At 39.7% G+C, this 16,896-nt stretch overlaps 1 protein-coding gene across 3 annotated transcripts in view; it reads left to right on the forward strand.

Moving 5' to 3' along the window:
- LOC127629229 (sterile alpha motif domain-containing protein 11-like) overlaps positions 1 to 16,896 on the forward strand; it is an 84,305-nt gene that overhangs the window by 58,782 nt on the left and 8,627 nt on the right. For all 3 annotated transcript variants that reach the window (XR_007968751.1, XM_052106366.1, XM_052106365.1), the window contains exons 6-8: positions 4,514 to 4,669; positions 10,117 to 10,261; positions 16,758 to 16,873. Coding sequence is in view for 2 of the 3 variants with exons in the window: in XM_052106366.1 (XP_051962326.1) it covers positions 4,514 to 4,669; positions 10,117 to 10,261; positions 16,758 to 16,873 (417 nt within the window). In the remaining variant the exon portion in view is untranslated. The remainder of the gene's footprint in view (positions 1 to 4,513; positions 4,670 to 10,116; positions 10,262 to 16,757; positions 16,874 to 16,896) is intronic.

Below are 16,896 nucleotides of genomic sequence, written 5' to 3' on the forward strand. Positions count from 1 at the left end.
TACATTAATTCTTCTGTTAAATCTTTTTCTATTATTTGAGCTGTAAAGTTGTTTAAATAGTTTTTACAGTAATTTTAGGGTTTGTAGACTACATCGTCATGGCAACAAAGTTGTAAAATTAGCTATAACTTTACACAGTAAGTGATTCTGTCACACTAGAATCATGTTTATATGCATATTGTTTATGTCATGTGAAACAGTGAGTTTTAATGTTTTTACGAATTTTAACGTTCAAAAATTGGCCCCTGTTCACTTCCATTGTATGTGCCTCACTGTAAACCAGATTATTCTCAGAAAAGGATGTGCAAGTCAAAATTATGTTTCGTGGAAATCAACATTGTACCACAAATGCTGTTGATTGAGCTTAACAGGTTCAGGGGTGTGATTTATCTGGATTAATCTGGAATTCCGATTTTCCGACAAAACATTTTGTAAATCTGGAAATAAATTAAGGAGGGGGTGGGTTAATATTTCATGGGGGTTTAATGTCTCGACAATGTCCTGCCCACTGCATTCTCTATAAGCTATTTTTACCCAAACAAGTGTCATTCAACCAGAGATGGAGGCTCCTGATTTTTGCCATCAGGACTTCATTCAAGTAAAACAGGTTTATTTGAATTCTTCAAGACAAATAAAATGGTTGGATACAACAAGTTAAAAATTTCCATTGTTAAGGGACAATTCCATCGTTACTGATGTGATAATAGCAGTGACATCGTGAAATGTATATTTAGTGTTCATTACCAGTATATCAAACCATTTGTATATATGATCATAAAACCCTGCAGATAGAGTCCAGACCACTGATCTATAATATGTAATTGGTCCAGACATTAGAAAATGTTGTTGAAGGCCACATTGCCACATTCATAAATTTTCACATTATTGTGGAAAAAACAGTGTGACAACTGTAAAAGCAGCACTCACAGTTCATGTTGAGGGAAAACGCTGACATCTGAGACATTGGTATGATATCAATTAATGGAGCAATATGGGTTGAATTAAAATTGAATCTGTGATATGCCCTTGCATGATTAGTAGTCAAAGATTACTAAACGGCATTTAAAACAGTCTGCGTTGACTGCCTCAGTCAGCAATGCACGAACTAGTGGCGCCATATAGCGGCTGTGTGGGGGAAAACGCTGAGCAGCGCATCAAATGAGATTATCCAATGTTTATCACATTACAATACAAGTTGCAAAGCTTGTCAAATGATCCCTTCCCAAATGTTGGCTTTAGATTTCATAAAGTTCATAAAGTCATGTAATTTTCGTAAAAAAGTGTTTGGGAAACCAATTTGAAAATGTGCTATCAGTTTAGGAATTTGGTTTGGTGGAGCAGAAATGACACACTTGACTTTAACTCTTTTCCTTTTCTAATTTTTACTCCATTATTATACACCACCAGGTTTGCGTGCTGGCACTCAGAAAGGGAGAGTTGTTGGTGTTAAGGGGGTGTAGTAAGAGTTGAAAATTAATAAAGGGAAAGTGTTGCTGAGGCTAGATTTGCTGTCTTGTTTGTATGTCTGCTGGATCACCAAGGCTCTGACTGAGAAGACACCTTAAAGGGAAAAGGGACCCACAACCATTAACCAAACACACTCACCTTCACCCACAACTGCACAAAAAGTATCCTACAGTATGCTCATTCAGTGAAAGCATCAGTGATCTAGGCCTGTTTTAAATTGACAAGTTTTGTATGAAATTTTGGGCAAATCCTGTTGAATCCTATAGCATGATCTGAGCAAGAAATTAGACTCTTGGTGTGTACTTGTTTGTTATTGTTGTTCTAAACAATTAGACCCAGTAACCGTGAGCCATGATGCAATGTTTTCTCTAATGAAACTGAATGTACTGTGTTCAAGCTCCAAACATGACAAATAATAATAATAAAAATAAAACAAATCCAAAGTAGTCATTTGACTCATTAGATATATTCAAGAGTCTTCTGAAGTGTGAAGTGTGTATGATAGTGTTGTGTGAATAACAGAGGCAAATTTTAATCATTCGCTGAAACATGATGCATCAAGACGTACCATGCCAGGTTTGACATCCATGACATCACACTCTTGTCTTGTGTTGTCTTGTGATCAATTGTCATTGCTGTCTAACTTGGTAAAACATGTTTTTACTTGCCATAGTTGAATGTGTATTCAGATTTGAATGTGCAAAATAACTTCATTTGTGGATCGTAAAAATCTTTTCAAACAAACAAAATGTGTGATTTCAGTTTTAAAATTATTGTTATCAACATTACGTTCATGTTCCCTACAGTTAGGTCATTCTTAATGCTTGTTTGAGCTAAATCTGGAAAAAGTGGGCAGTCCATTGACAAATGCATTATTTTATGTTAGAAATTTATATAAATGTAACACATCAATAGCATCTTTTGTTGTTCAGTTCAATATTATGGTAAAAGAATATTACAGTACTGTGTTGAGTATGTTATTTTGATATGTGATATAGTAGATGTCACAACACATCCACACCCAGTGATTAGGAGTCTGTGCTCTCGGTTGTTTGGACCGTGTTTTTTATTTTGAGGCTTTACCTGCTCAATCATCACCATGTAGCCAATCAGCACGGCCTCTGCACTGAGAATGATAAATGGGTGTTATGTATGTTTTAACCCTGTTAATTATAGTTAGCTTGCATCGGTCACCCACTGTGGATTAACATGGCTTTGGAATGCCGCTGATCTAATGCCTTGTGTCTGCGTGTCTGTGATCCACACCACACCCAGACAACATAGCAAAGTGTATAACGTGTGTTGCTTTGTGTGCACGTGTGTGTGTGTGTGTGTGTGTGTGTGTAGTTTGAGAACTCAGCAGCTGCTGCTCCCAAAACTCCCAAACATGCGCAAACACACACATAACCACATAAATTGCGCAGCTGGAGGGCAGCACTGATCTCGGAGCAGGTATTACCTTTAATGACTAAAGCAGACAGAAAAGCTGCAAAAGCTGGACTTAACAGAGACTGTTCACTGACACAGGTAGCAACACAAGCAGCCTTAAACCCCTGATACAAACATTCATGCATATCATGTAAACCCTTACCCTACCCCTAAAAGAAAATGTATTGTATTTAGAATAAAAAACTGAATTTGCTTTATTTATAAATACGTGTTCAGATTGAGGACCATTCATATTGTCCCTAAAGGTTTTTTGTCAGATTTACCTAAAACTGTGTTTACATGAGATTTTAAATCATTAGGTTATTCTCTGCTTTTGACATCGAAACGTAAACCGGTATGTGCACAACACATGTGTATATTGGATTTACACCATAAAAGAAAAAACATTTAAAGTGTTTACATGAACTTACATGGTGTATGTAAACGTGCTCATTGTTAAAATCACTAATAGCTTAAACTATCTCACATATACGTGCATTTACAGTATGCTCAAAAATACACACACAAACCTGAAGCCTCTCGGGTGGATTATCTGCCATTTGGCAGAACACGCTCCCCCCTCATCCCCTGCGCTGGGCCGCATTGCTCCTGTTTGCCTGCCTGAGGCCTGGCTCAGGTTTCAATGAGAAGAGTAAAAAATATCTCTCCTTCCACCTCTCTTCCTCCACCCCTCTCTTTCCCAAGAGTTTCTACACATGTGCTGGTTTGATTTAGTACCCAGTGTGCCACCTGCTCCAGAAGAGAACCACACCCCTCTCTTTCATCCACTTAATCACTCGCTCACTCATAAATTCACATTCAAACACACTGCATTTTTATATATAAAAATATAGATTTTGTCTTTGTGACAATGGGATTATTTAGCAGTTTCTTCATATTTTGTTGTATATTGTAAGAAAACAGTGCAGCTAGTCTCTGCCTCTTGGTGATAGTGCACCTGTCACAAACACATGCAGAAGACCTGTTATCATGTTGTTCCTAATACATCATTATGGTGGTTTCATGCAAGAAATATTCCATGTATAAGTGTCACTGCATGGAGTTTTGGGAATTATTTTTTGCTGTCCTAGATAGTTTTAATACATTTTCTGTGAGGTAAAAGTTGCAGCAGATGACTTCTTGAGGCTAGGGTATACTTTGTTTTTCCCATACTCTGTTCTATTTTGTGCATGGTCAAGAGCTCAGCCTTTCAAAGTATACTGTTTTGACAGTGAACCCAATGGGCACATTTGAAGCATACGCACTATGACTGCTTTGCGATAATCATTTAGCACAGTCAATGCCAGTTGCATGCACCGATCATGTGTCTAAATAAACTAGGCTGCACTCTGATAGTTTGATTGTACTGTGCTGGAATGCAGAAAATCGAAGCATACTTTGGCCTTGAATAGACGGTTTGTGTCTTTGAATTGAATCACTGAGTATCAGTCTATTGCTCTTACAATTGGATAAAACGTTGTAGTTCCTTAGAAAGTTAACAAACTTATTTTTAAACTCCTGTATTGAATTTAAAACACTCGTACAATCAGTTGTAAGCTTACATAGAGGTCGTTTTTTTTTAAACAACTGATTTAATTTTGTTTTTCTTGTCCCACAGAGAACTCTCACACGCCTGCGCTGGAGCCAGGCAGTCACATGACCCCCGAGGAGCACTACAGGCGCATGATGTCAGCTCTGAATGAGCATGGCTCTTACGAGGAGCAGCAGCAGCGCCTGTACCAGCTGGCTAACAACATGGGCGTCCCAAGCCACGGTGAGTGTTTGTGTATGCGAGCCTGTTTCTGTACCCACTCTAATTGGCCATGTAGTCTTATTCCTTAATACCACACAAACAGCTCGAGCTCTACTGCTGAGATTACTGACAATTCTATTTGCGGTCTCAGCCCACCCAATGGTAGGATGTCAGAGTGGGTGATCTGCGACTACTGCCACACACAGTAGTAAATAATCCTGCCATTGGGCCCTGAGGTTGACTGGATCGATTTGGCCCTTTGATTGGCTGCAAGCCAAACCTCTAAATTACCAACACCATGGAAACTGCTCCTTTTCTCTTTTTCTTCTATCCTTTTCAGATTTACGGTCATTGACAGCATACCGTGGTTAACGTAAAAGGAAGTTATGAAAAAAAAAAAAACGATGTAAAAACTGAAATCTAAGCTAAACATAATTTTTTTTATTTGTTTGTTTACCTTTTAACTGTGCTTTTATATTTTTTCAGTAGCATAAATCGTCATATTTTTGCAGAATCTAAGAGCCTACGACTTCAAAATGTATTTGATCAATAATAATTCTCAATTACTGCTTGCAAATCCAAGGGTTGGCTGCTATAAAATATTTAATTGCCCCCTCCTACATCTGTAAGAAATTAGTGCCACTGTATGTGTCGTTTGTGTCTGGTATATTCAAAAATTGTATTGTTGCGCTCTGTCACCTCCACCTAATAGAGGCACATTGCAGACAAATACGCACAAAGCATGCCGAGGTGCCAATTCCATTTCCAAATCAGTAAAATCTTCCTCCCGTCTCATCATTCTCACTTGCTTTCACTTTCCCAGCTCAACTTCAAACCCCCCCCCCCCCAAACCAAAGGTGTGGTTATTTGTGGAAAGGAATATGAATCTGAAAAGAAAAGATTGGGCGTTTACCCTCTGTGGGAAAAACAGCAGCCAAATGATTGGCATAATGGTTGCCATTAAAAACAGACTCACGAAGCCAAGGTGTTGTTCTTCCCCTGAGGAATGCAAACGTGCTGGCTTGCCCCTGCACGCTGAGCTCATAAGCCTGCGATAAGACCGTGCCAGTCAGCTACTGCCAACATGTCTGGCTGCCAGGGCTTTGATGAGCCAGATACCTACTCTCACCTTTTCACCCAATGATCTACTACAGTGGTTTTCAACTGGTTTTGCTTCAAGAACCAGATTTTACATTGGACATCAAGGCGACCCAACACAGTACCAAACATTTTATCTTACAAAAGTAAACGAAAAAAATCAAGCATTGAAAGTTAACAATATTACATTGAACTGCACAGGGCCATCAATTTACAAAATTGTTACCATGACATTAACAAATTTGGTCTCTAAATGTGTCTTGACTTATGATTTAATGTTCTCTTGTAGCAAATAATTCACACAGCTTCCAACAAATTGTGGTTAATTCAAACCATGTTTTTCCTTTCTGTAAGTGAAGTCTTATTAAATAAAATAAATACAAATCTGGTTTGTATTATTTTTTTTTTTATTTTTATTTTTTTACCTTGCATAGTTTTGTTCCTGTTTTTTTAGGATGAAGGGATAATCAAGCAACCTGCCCATGTTGGCATCTACCAAGTGACTTGATGCCAGAATACTGTACAACAAAAGATATGGGAAACATTTTCTCCTGTTTTTACAAATGAATAAGCCTGATTATTTTGCCATATTAATTATGCACCATTAAATTGTTAGTTGCATTATGTTTGCATTTAGCATTAACCATTGTACCTCTGCTGTCCACAACTCTGTCAGAATAGGCCTGTGACCGATTTTTGGCTTGGGACCCACCAGTTGAGAACCACTGGTATACAAATTTGGTTCCTCTGGCATTGTCTGTACCAAACATTATCTTCTCACTCCCTCATACTTAATGTGTTTTTTCCTTTTGTGCTCAAGTTGCTTTTAATTTATGTTCTGGTTTGTTTGTTTGTTTGTTTGTTTGTTTGAGCTACATGGCTCACACAGAGCTGTTTTTGACTTTTCGGGAGTGAGTTTTCAGCAAAACCTTGCAGGGAAGCGTCAACCCCAGCTGCGTTTCCACCTCTCTTCTCATCCTCCGCGTGCCTCCATCACACCCTCTCCCTGTCTCTCTCCTTTGAGATGCCTTCTTTCTACCCGGCTCCTTTTTTCTTATCTCTGCACCTTGCTTATGCCTCCTCCTTAATACCCCAACACTGAGCCCACCCCACCCTCTAATGCAAGCCTCTGAAGTGTGTCTGGAAGTGCTGATGCAGTGCTGGGTTCTATACAGTAGAGACTTCGAGGGCCCCTTGACATAAGCAGAGAGTATGGCCGGGGCCCTCTGACCCCCCCCCCCACCACCCCACAGACACACTTCTCCAGAACTCTCAACGCACAGCCCTGCTTTTATATTCTCTCTTTCTTTCCTCCCTTTTTCTTTCTCGCCTGGATCCCTGCAGAGCATCCTTTCATGTGTTTGAAGTGGAGGCCCTGAAATGAAAGGGCTGAGGAGGAGGCATGGATAGGTTTGTGTGAGTGTGTGCATTTGGAGGGGGGCTATAAAGTGTTATGCACCTTTAGCTATGGCCATGTGGTTGCTATAAGCTTGAACACACACATACACATAACCTTCTCCCCTCATCCCACTTTTCTTCCATGATTAAAAAATGGGAGGGAATTAAGATTTTAGGAAAAAGGAAAACGTACTGCCTTCCACTCCAAAGTCCACTGCCCTTGGATCGGTCTTTCACTTTAACACCTCCATGGCAGACTGTAAGAATTCCCAATGAGTTCTGAGCCTGTCAGAGGCTCCTGGCACATTCGGACATGTTGTGTACTACAGAACTTCTCAAAGGTTGCGTACATATTGCAAAGTTTTGGGAATATATCAACTAAGTGAATCCCTTAAATTATGCTTCTGTATGTGTATTGAATACAGGAGTCGCTGCTAAACGCTCATTGGCGTAGTGATAGCAATGGTTTGGCATCTCTAAACAAGAAAGTTGGTTGGCAATTATTTAAGGATGTTGGCTATTTTAGCTTGAAGAAATATTTGCAACCACAGATGTATTAAAGGCAGGCCTTTTTTTTAGTAAACTGCTGTTGGTAAAACAACAGTGTTTTTAAATCAGCGTTCTTTAAGCGACTGCTTTTAAACGGCATGCTCTTTCTTGACGGAAATGGTTGGGTTACCCAGGACATGTACATCTGTTTCTGTCATTTTGTTTCATTGCACTAAATAGTGTACAAGTTTCATGGGTGCATTAACAAGTTGTTCAGTTTAATTCTGTTCACACTACATGGATTTAGAGCAAATTCAGTGGTTTGAACCTGAAACTGGAGTGAATTTGGTTGTAGGATGCAGTTGTCACTTCCATAAATTACCAAACTCTGTGTGTTTAGAACATAAATAAGCATCCAGAACAGAAGTGACAACCATATTTAGCTGCAGTGTATATTCAGCCAAAGGTCTGCTAAAGCTTTGCCATGGGAGCACTGCATGTCTATGCAGGGTTCCCACGGTCATGGAAAACCTGGGAAAATCAGGAAAAAATTATTTTTAAATTGTAATTTGATACCTGGAAAATTCATGGATATTTTTATAGTGTATGTACATTTTTCTAGTTACACTCCACTCTAAATATTTCATCACTAGAAATTGCTCTTTGTGAGTTTAATCTTTATAAAACCTACATTGCAAATCCGGATTACAAATCCTTTTCACAGCTTCGTTGTCATGATGACAAAAACCTGCAAAACCAGTTTTGGATGTAACTTAACACCGATAAGTTTAGTAAGCAAACGTATTACCGGTACACTAAAATCATGTTAACCCATAATGTATAAGTCTTGTGACTATACTTTTGAAACAGTATTTTAGTGTTTATGCATTGGCCCCATTCATTTTTTATTTAAGTGCCTTACTGTCACTGCAATTGAGTAATTTATTTGTAATAAATGAGGGGCAGGTCAAAAGTATTTTTTCTGGTAATCAACATTATGCTCAAATGCTGTTAATTTAGCTTAATTTGTTTTTAAGCCGGAACATTCTATCAAGGATTCCATGCTAACACTGACTCAGACTGTGCAAACCCAGGGTGTGACAGAGGATGCAGGGTGAGTGTGGGAGGGAAGCAGTAACACTGGTGTCAAGATGTCACTGTTTGGATGAGTGGTGTGCTCATACATGCAGCCACAGGTGTGCAAACTTACTGTGGTGCAGATAAAAACAAATAATTCATCCCTGGGAACCAAGCAGGAATAGAGTACAACCAAGAAATGGGGCTTCAGTGCAGCTTTGTTTTTTTGTTGTTGTTTTTTTCTGTTTTATAATGCCGTATCATGTCTGCAGACAGACTGCTAATTTCTCTGGTCATCTGGAATGAGCATGTGACCAAACAAGCAGCATTTCAGCTTTTCCACAGTGTAGAGTTTTCCTTTTTTATTTTCTCTCTTTTATTCCCTCTCACGGGCTGTTAGAGGTTTGTCCGCTGTCAGTCCGGGCCCCCGCGAGGCAGTGCAATAAACAGATCAATACAGTGGGGCTGTGCACATTAATATCCGTCGCGGTGCCTCCGACCCGATCACTCAGGCACACATGCCGGCCTCGGAAATGGCCGCCAGCTCCCGGGGGAACCGTCTAATTAAAAAAGGGCCAGAGGAGAGAGCGAGCGAGAGGAGAGAGCGAGCAAGAGATGAGGGCGAGGGAGAGGAAAAGAGGAATGCATGCAGGATGGATTTTTTTATTTAACACCCTACATTCATTAGAGAGTGTGCTTCCTGTTGTCACACTGTTTGTTTGGTAATGTTGGAGATGGAATTGGCTGGTCAGACATCTAAGGATCAAGGAGAAGGCCAGCGGCTTGCTCACATCACATACTTTGACTTGGGTGAATAAGTAGCCACCTCGTTACCACCCAGAACACACTTAGCAACCACAATGCACTAAAAACCTTTCAGAACACTTTAGCAGCCACATGGCAACGCCCAGGCAACTACTGTACTGTCCCTACATATTCTTCATAAAATGTTAATATCTCATTTTATTTTTATATGCTTTATTGTTACTTTTTCACTTATATAATCCATTATGGCTCTATTTTACCATATTATCTATACCACCAAACCACCATTTTCACACTGAATTAACATGAACAATATACTTCATTTGCATATATTTCACTGATTTTCATCCCTTATTGCTTCATTAACCATGGAAATACGTGAACAAGGGCCCTTAGTGTTATGAACTTCAGCTCTGTTTCTCTAAAAGAACCTAGTGACTTTATCTGAAATGACTTAAACATATTTTGGGGAGAATTTTCAATTTTGACCTTGTGTCACCTTACTAATCCTGCTCTGGTTCTACTAGACTGAAACATTTTGACTTACTGTGTTGGTTCTGAGCTAGACTTACAGATCTGACTCTGACAACACAGACAGAACAGGTTTCTGAATTTAACTTGTCTGTTCGTTCCATTCATAGAGCTGTTGCGTGTGCGTCAGGAAGCCATGGCTGCTGTTAGAAACCCTGGAGGAATGGACGCCCACGTCCCCACTGCAGGCAGCTCCTCAAGCCAACGACGCAAACAGGGCCTGCCCCAGCACAGAGATGCACACTTCCCTGAGCGGTAATACATACATGCACACACACACACACACACAGTCAAAGCTTAATCTTACTCAGTGATATCTCTTTTACACATTTTACCCTCATGCACACTTTTACTGCATACTGCTGACTTGGTTTCAGACTGTGTTCAAACTATCCATGACTCAATGTTTCAAGCATTGGTTATTTTTTGTCATCACTGATCATTTCAAAATCATAGCCAATCACAACATATTTTATGTTTAATAGAACTTTTAATAAAAATTTAAAATATAAAGTAAATATCCAATAAATTCTCTCCATAGAGATACTGACCCTTCGCTAAGCCCCACCTTAAAAGCGCTACTGGCCAATCCTGTCTTAACAACCGTTACCCTGTCGTCATTACTCGGACACGCGTTTGCTATTTTCCAATGACAGCCTATAAGAGTAGTGTGTGTTTGAGTACTTTTAAGCAGGATTTTATCAAAATAATATAACAAAATTAAAACACATTGTTGCTAGGTCATTTGTAATAGTGACTCGAGTTACCCAGAGAAACACAGTGTTTTTCTTTAATTTTTCAAAATAATCTTTAAATAAATCTGGAAAAGAGCATGATTTGGATTAAACTGTGTCAACATACAACATCTGCAACAACACCTACATTTGCTCCAAAGTAAATTAAAGCGTCATTTATTTACAGAAACAGTTCACAGCATCAAAACGAGTGTGTTATGAGATGCTATAAACGGCTCTTTTCACTTATTAGATGTTATTAGAATGTTTTAATGTTATTAAATGTTTTTTTTTCTTCTTTCAAGTGACTAATAATCATTTGCCTTGATTCTGTTGAATGATGAAGCCAATATCCGATTATAATGAATACTGCATGGGTGTTGGAGTTGGTGATTGCCTGAAAAAAAATCTAAGATTTGAATTATGCACCAAAGTAATGGCAGAGAAGTTGGCCCAAAGGCCATGGAAAGGCTGGAAAATCCACTTAATGGGATGTGCCAATGGGTATGACCTCTGGGTATGACCTCTTTAAATCCATGTTCGATTTGATCTTGTCAGGAGGCATTTATAGGGCTCAGGACAGAATGGGTTGCTAGGACGACACACGCTGTTCCCCTCCCCACTACAGTTTCCGGACAGTTTTCTTCTTCTGCTATGTCAGACTGGTTGGGATGCTCAAACAATCAGAAGAATGTTTTGAAAGTACTTCTGAGACAACCTAAGAATTATTTGCTTTTAGTTGTCTCTGCAAATTAAGCTGGAATAGGAGATTTACATGGTATTTTGACATTGAAAATATTACACTTTTAATAATAAATGTAACCGTTTATTGAAAATTGGTGTCTTTTATTAAATTGATGTTGCCACTGTTTTATGAAAGCAATAAGCCACGAGAGTCCAAGTGTTCTAGTGATTTTACAACAGAATATATATATTTTTTTTTTTTCATTTGATTCCTAAGAACATGCCTTACTTTTGGTTAAATCATGGTAATGCACAATCTTTCATGGCTTCAGCAACTCTTGGGCTGCTTCCTAACAATACAGTACTGGAGGTCTGGGTGGGCTATAAGCTTTTAACACTGACTCTTGTGTGACTTTGCTAACCCCTCGTAAAGCATCGACAGAGAGCCTGCCTAGCTAAAACGGCGGGCGGAAACCATTTCTCAAGCTCACCTTCCTATCGACTCTTCATAATTGATTATCTGACGCCCATTAGTGGCTATAGTTAAAAACAAATCATTACCAAGATCAATAGTCCTGCAGCCACGGCCGGCCATTTGTCTGGGTTTAAATGGCAGATTGCATTTAGGGAATCTGCAAGGCAGATCCTAATGTGTTTGGCATGTGGGGCAGATCTAGCAACAGACAGCGGTCTTGGGGGGGGGGGGGAGCAAGAGCCTTATGCATTTTAATGTGCTTCCTGTGCAAATGTGTTCCCACCCCGAGTTGAGGCAAGGCGGGGGCAGTGTGGCGAGCTGCTAATTCCTTGCGCTCCTCTCATTAAGGGCCATCCTGTCAGCTCCGCTCTGCTCTCTTGTCTGGCCAGTTCAGAGCTTTGCCTCCGCCTTCACACATACACACTCCATACTGCCATTGCTTTCAGGCACGGAGCGACGCTGCTGCCACTCTGACAGGTCGTCACACCTCAGTGAACACAACTGGCATCTACTTGCCCTACCGCCAGCTAGGTTGTGAGACAGCTAGAGAAAGATCGATAGATAGAGAAAGAGCTAGAGATTGTTAAGAGTAGAGGGACGAAGGCAGCGCTGTAAAAGATGTAGGAGTAATTAAGCCGGTAAGCAGTCGATGTGCCGGAAATAAATGGAGCGACATTTTAAGAAGTTATTTCAAAGGGATATTTCACCCACAAATAAAATGTTTGTGATCATTTACTCACCCTCTTGACGATCCAAACCTAATGACATGGAACTCAAAAGGAGATGTTAATGTTAGTCTGAGTCACCATTCATTTTCATTGTATGGAAAAAAGATGCAATGAGAGTAAAAGGTGACTGAAGCTAAAATTCTGCCTAACATCTCCATTTGTGTTACACTGAAGATATTTTTTTTTACGATTCTGGAACAACATGAATGCAGAAAATGACAACATAATTTACATTTTAGAGTTAACTGCGCCTTTAAAATGCTCCCTATTTAATGCAAAGAAACAACTAAATAGAAGCCATTATTGGGTTGATTGTCCTTGAGAAGTGGCTCTGTAGCACTTTCTACATTGCTGTTTGTTTGAACAGGCCCACCACTGGCACAGCATTTACAATACACCAATTATGCTTAATAAATATGCAATGTCTAAGATCATGTAAAGCCTCAAACTGCGTTCTTTTATCTGGAAAAGGTAATAAAGTTGCTGTCACTTTGGGCCGGGATTATCTATTTGGCCAAACAATGGTACATTTTAGAGTTTAAGAAACCTATTTGGGAATAGCAATTATTTTTGCAAGTTTTGTGCCTCTAGTGGAGCATACATTACACACTGTAGCTTTAAATTAGGGATGTTGATTTAATGCTTTAATTTAGTGTGATTAATAATATGAAAATTAACACTTTAAAATGAACACAAATGTCTGCATTACTTCTGTTATAAGGTATGTTCCTAACATCAGAGCAATTCAAGCTTGATGTTGCAGTAGGGGGCAGTCAGCTCCAACTGTACAGGCAACACGCTTCGTCAAACCAATGATAACAACAGGCAGCTGAGCCTTTCAGAAATATGCTTTTGAGCTAAAAGACTGGACTGAACACAACAGAATACAGGGCTCACACAGAGCTTGTGACTAAAGATGCTGAAAACTAGTGAAATGCAGCGTAACCAAAGTGAGATGCTCCAAAGGTGTCCATCTGACACACGAGTACATAGATCAACAATTAAAAATAGCTCAGATGGAAGTAGGCTAAAATTAAGGTTACGCTCAATAAAACATACAATATTGAGATTTGTAATTCTCTTTTTGGATTGTAGACAAGCTTAACTTGTCTACTGCACTGTATATGCATATGATGTAATTATTTGAATTATCTGAATTATAATATTTATATTTTATACTTTGTTTATAAATATTTAATATATTATATAATAAATTATTTATTTTTGGATCTTTCTAAGTAAATATGGACATATATGTGATTAATTTGATTAATCGGCACATCAGATAAAAAAATATGAATCAATTGTATATTTTTAGTATTTTTGTTGTTGTTGAAAATAGATTCGGCCCTCCACCGTATCTCCCGATTTTACTTTGTTCTCTCTATTGGCCCCAGTTTTTTTATTTCTGTGGGCCAAAGACCCAGAATGAAACGGTTAATGCTTGCCTCATTCCAAAATTGCTTCCTATAAAAGAAGCACGTCTGCCGGGCACGTCTCCCCATGATTACAGCTAATTACTATCGAGCGGACGCCTCGCAGCCCCAGTCATGCAGCTTTAATTGACCGTTATTCATCTGTGGGTGGCGCAGGGCGGCGCAGAGTTTGGCAGGCCTGGCCAACGCCGCCCGGTCTAATTGTGAGGCCTGAGGGATTAGGCCAGGTGATTACACACTTCACAGTGTAATTACATAAGCATGGCTGGGCTGCCGGCCCGACTCCTGGCCCCAAGGTCACGCGCTGCCTTCTTCCAGATTAATTGGAGCTGCCACAGAAGTGCGAGGCACCGGCGGAAAGCGGTTATACGATTAACATTTCAACAGCGGCACAATCGATCGATGATCTACCCCCCCCCCCCCCCACACACACACACACGCTCTCTCCCTCTATCTTTAGATTTTTTCTTAGTTTTTTTTGTTCAAGGATGAACACACACAAGGGCTATTTAGTAGAGCACAGCAAAATATGGCTTCTCTTCCTCTCTTTTGTTTTCAGATGGTTTTGTTTTTCGCCTTTTCTGTTTGGATGTTTATGTGTTTGTGTTCTGCTGCACTGCTCAGTCTCTCTCCCCCTGGAGCAAGCGGTGATCAGTTGCAAGTACAAAGCAACCATGCTGTTCTTTCGCCTGCTTTAGGCGTGAAGGGTTTCACATATATTTATGGATGTGTGAGTTGTGTTGGGGGCTTAGTGAAGAGGTGCAGTAAATGGAAGGGCTTGTATTGGCAGTAAAAAGCTTTAAAGATAAGTACTGTAGTTCAACCAAAAGTGAAAGTTCTGTCATCATTTACTCACCCACATGTTGTTGCAAACCAGTATGTCTTCTGTTGAACACAAAAGAAGAAATATTGAATACTGTGCAGGTTGCTCTGGCAAAAAATAGTGACTGAAGCTTTCAAGCTTCAAAAAGAACACGAAAGTACAAATTCAAGTATTATAAAAGTGGTCCATGAAACTCATGTGTTGCATTATGTCATCTAAAGCCATACAATAGGTTTGTGTAAGAACTAGACAGAAATGTATGTCATAAAACACTGATAATCTTCCCCTTCAGTGAGCTGGTAATTACTGGAACTGGATCAGTCCAATTTATGAACAAATCATTCAGATTGCTTTTGTGAACCAGATTAACAGATTCATTAAAAAGATCAGATACAATTTTTAAAAAATTCACAAAGCAGAGTAGAGTTAGAGTGGCTATCACAATTTTCAGTAAATTACGACCAAAATTTCAATCCGTTTCTCAGTCATAGCTATCGTATTGTTTCAAAAGTCTTGGAATATAACAAATATAGCATACTTTTATGATGATCTTGCATCCTTTTGAAGCTTGAAAGCTCCAGTCCTTGAGGCTATGCGACACACCACCTTTTTATTGGCTGAATATGGCAGAGAGAGAGACAGGAAAAGGAGGGGTGTGTGTGTGTGTTGGGGTGGAAGAGGAAGGACTGTGTTAATTAGTGGATGCTTCAGCCTGTAGCCCGAGCGAGGCTGGGGGGCCACCCCAGCTGTCAGAGTATGACATGCTCTGATTGTGCATTCAGGCCTCATTACCAGAGTGGCAGGGCCACAGAGCGAGGGAGAGCAAGAGGGCGGAGAAAGGAGGAGTGAGAGAGAGGAGATGATGGTGGATGGGGGGCACACACGATACAAACAGTGCTGCTGTCCGTTGCGTGACAGAACTGATGAGGGGCTACTGTGGCTTGTATCCACCATAGGGAGTGATAAAAAATAACCGATGGAAGGGAACACAGCATTACCATAACACCACATAATTGTACCAAACTGTGCACAACCTGTAACATTAATAAAGGCAAAATGCAGTAACTATACATTTTGATTATGATCTGTCCAGTGATAGATAGGTTTCGCTCAACTATGCTCAAATTAAGAGCAAACGGAGAGTACAAATTACAGTAACTGTGAAATCCAAACTATAACCAAATAGCTTTTAAGACTTTTTTTGTTCTCAGTTTCAGTGTTGCTATAATTACTGTATTTTGTATACTGTATACAAATCGCATAATTACCGTAATGCCACACAAACATACTAGACTGTACAAAACTTGCATCTTTTCCGTTATGCCAAAAAACCATAGCAGACTGTAAAAAACCTATCATTACCATAAAAGCACACAACCATACCAGACTATACAAAACCTGAATCAATACTGTAAGGTCACACAACCATAGCAGATTAAACAAAACCTGCATCATTACCGTAATGCCATAAAACCATAGCAGACTGTACAAATCCTATCACTACCATAGCAGCACACAACTGTACCAGACTATACAAAATCTGTATCATTACTGTAATGAAACACAGCCATAGCAGACTGTACTAAAACCTATCATTATCAAACACAACCATACCAGACTGAACAAAACCTGTATCATTACCGTAATGCCACACAACCATACAAGGCTGTACAGTAAATGGGAAGTAAAATGCTGTTTTATGTTGACCAAGCAGATTACCAAACGTACACATCCAGTGCCTACAGTAATAAAGTTAACAGTATTCAAACATTGAATACTATTGCAGTGCTAGTGATGTAAGATGTTGATCTGCATACAGTAGAAAAACAGGAGCAGTTGGTTAATCATTTTTTGTTTTTGTGTGTATACAGAGACATTTCGCACCCTCCTCCATTGCTGACCTCGCAGAATGCTCCTCACATCGCTCTGGGGCCTCACCTGCGTCCCCCATTCCTGGGCATGCCTTCTGCCCTCTGCCAAGCCCCAGGTGAGCATCACCTCTGCCAGATC

The sequence above is a fragment of the Xyrauchen texanus genome, chromosome 35, assembly GCF_025860055.1.
Source record: "Xyrauchen texanus isolate HMW12.3.18 chromosome 35, RBS_HiC_50CHRs, whole genome shotgun sequence".
Lineage (NCBI taxonomy): Eukaryota > Metazoa > Chordata > Actinopteri > Cypriniformes > Catostomidae > Xyrauchen > Xyrauchen texanus.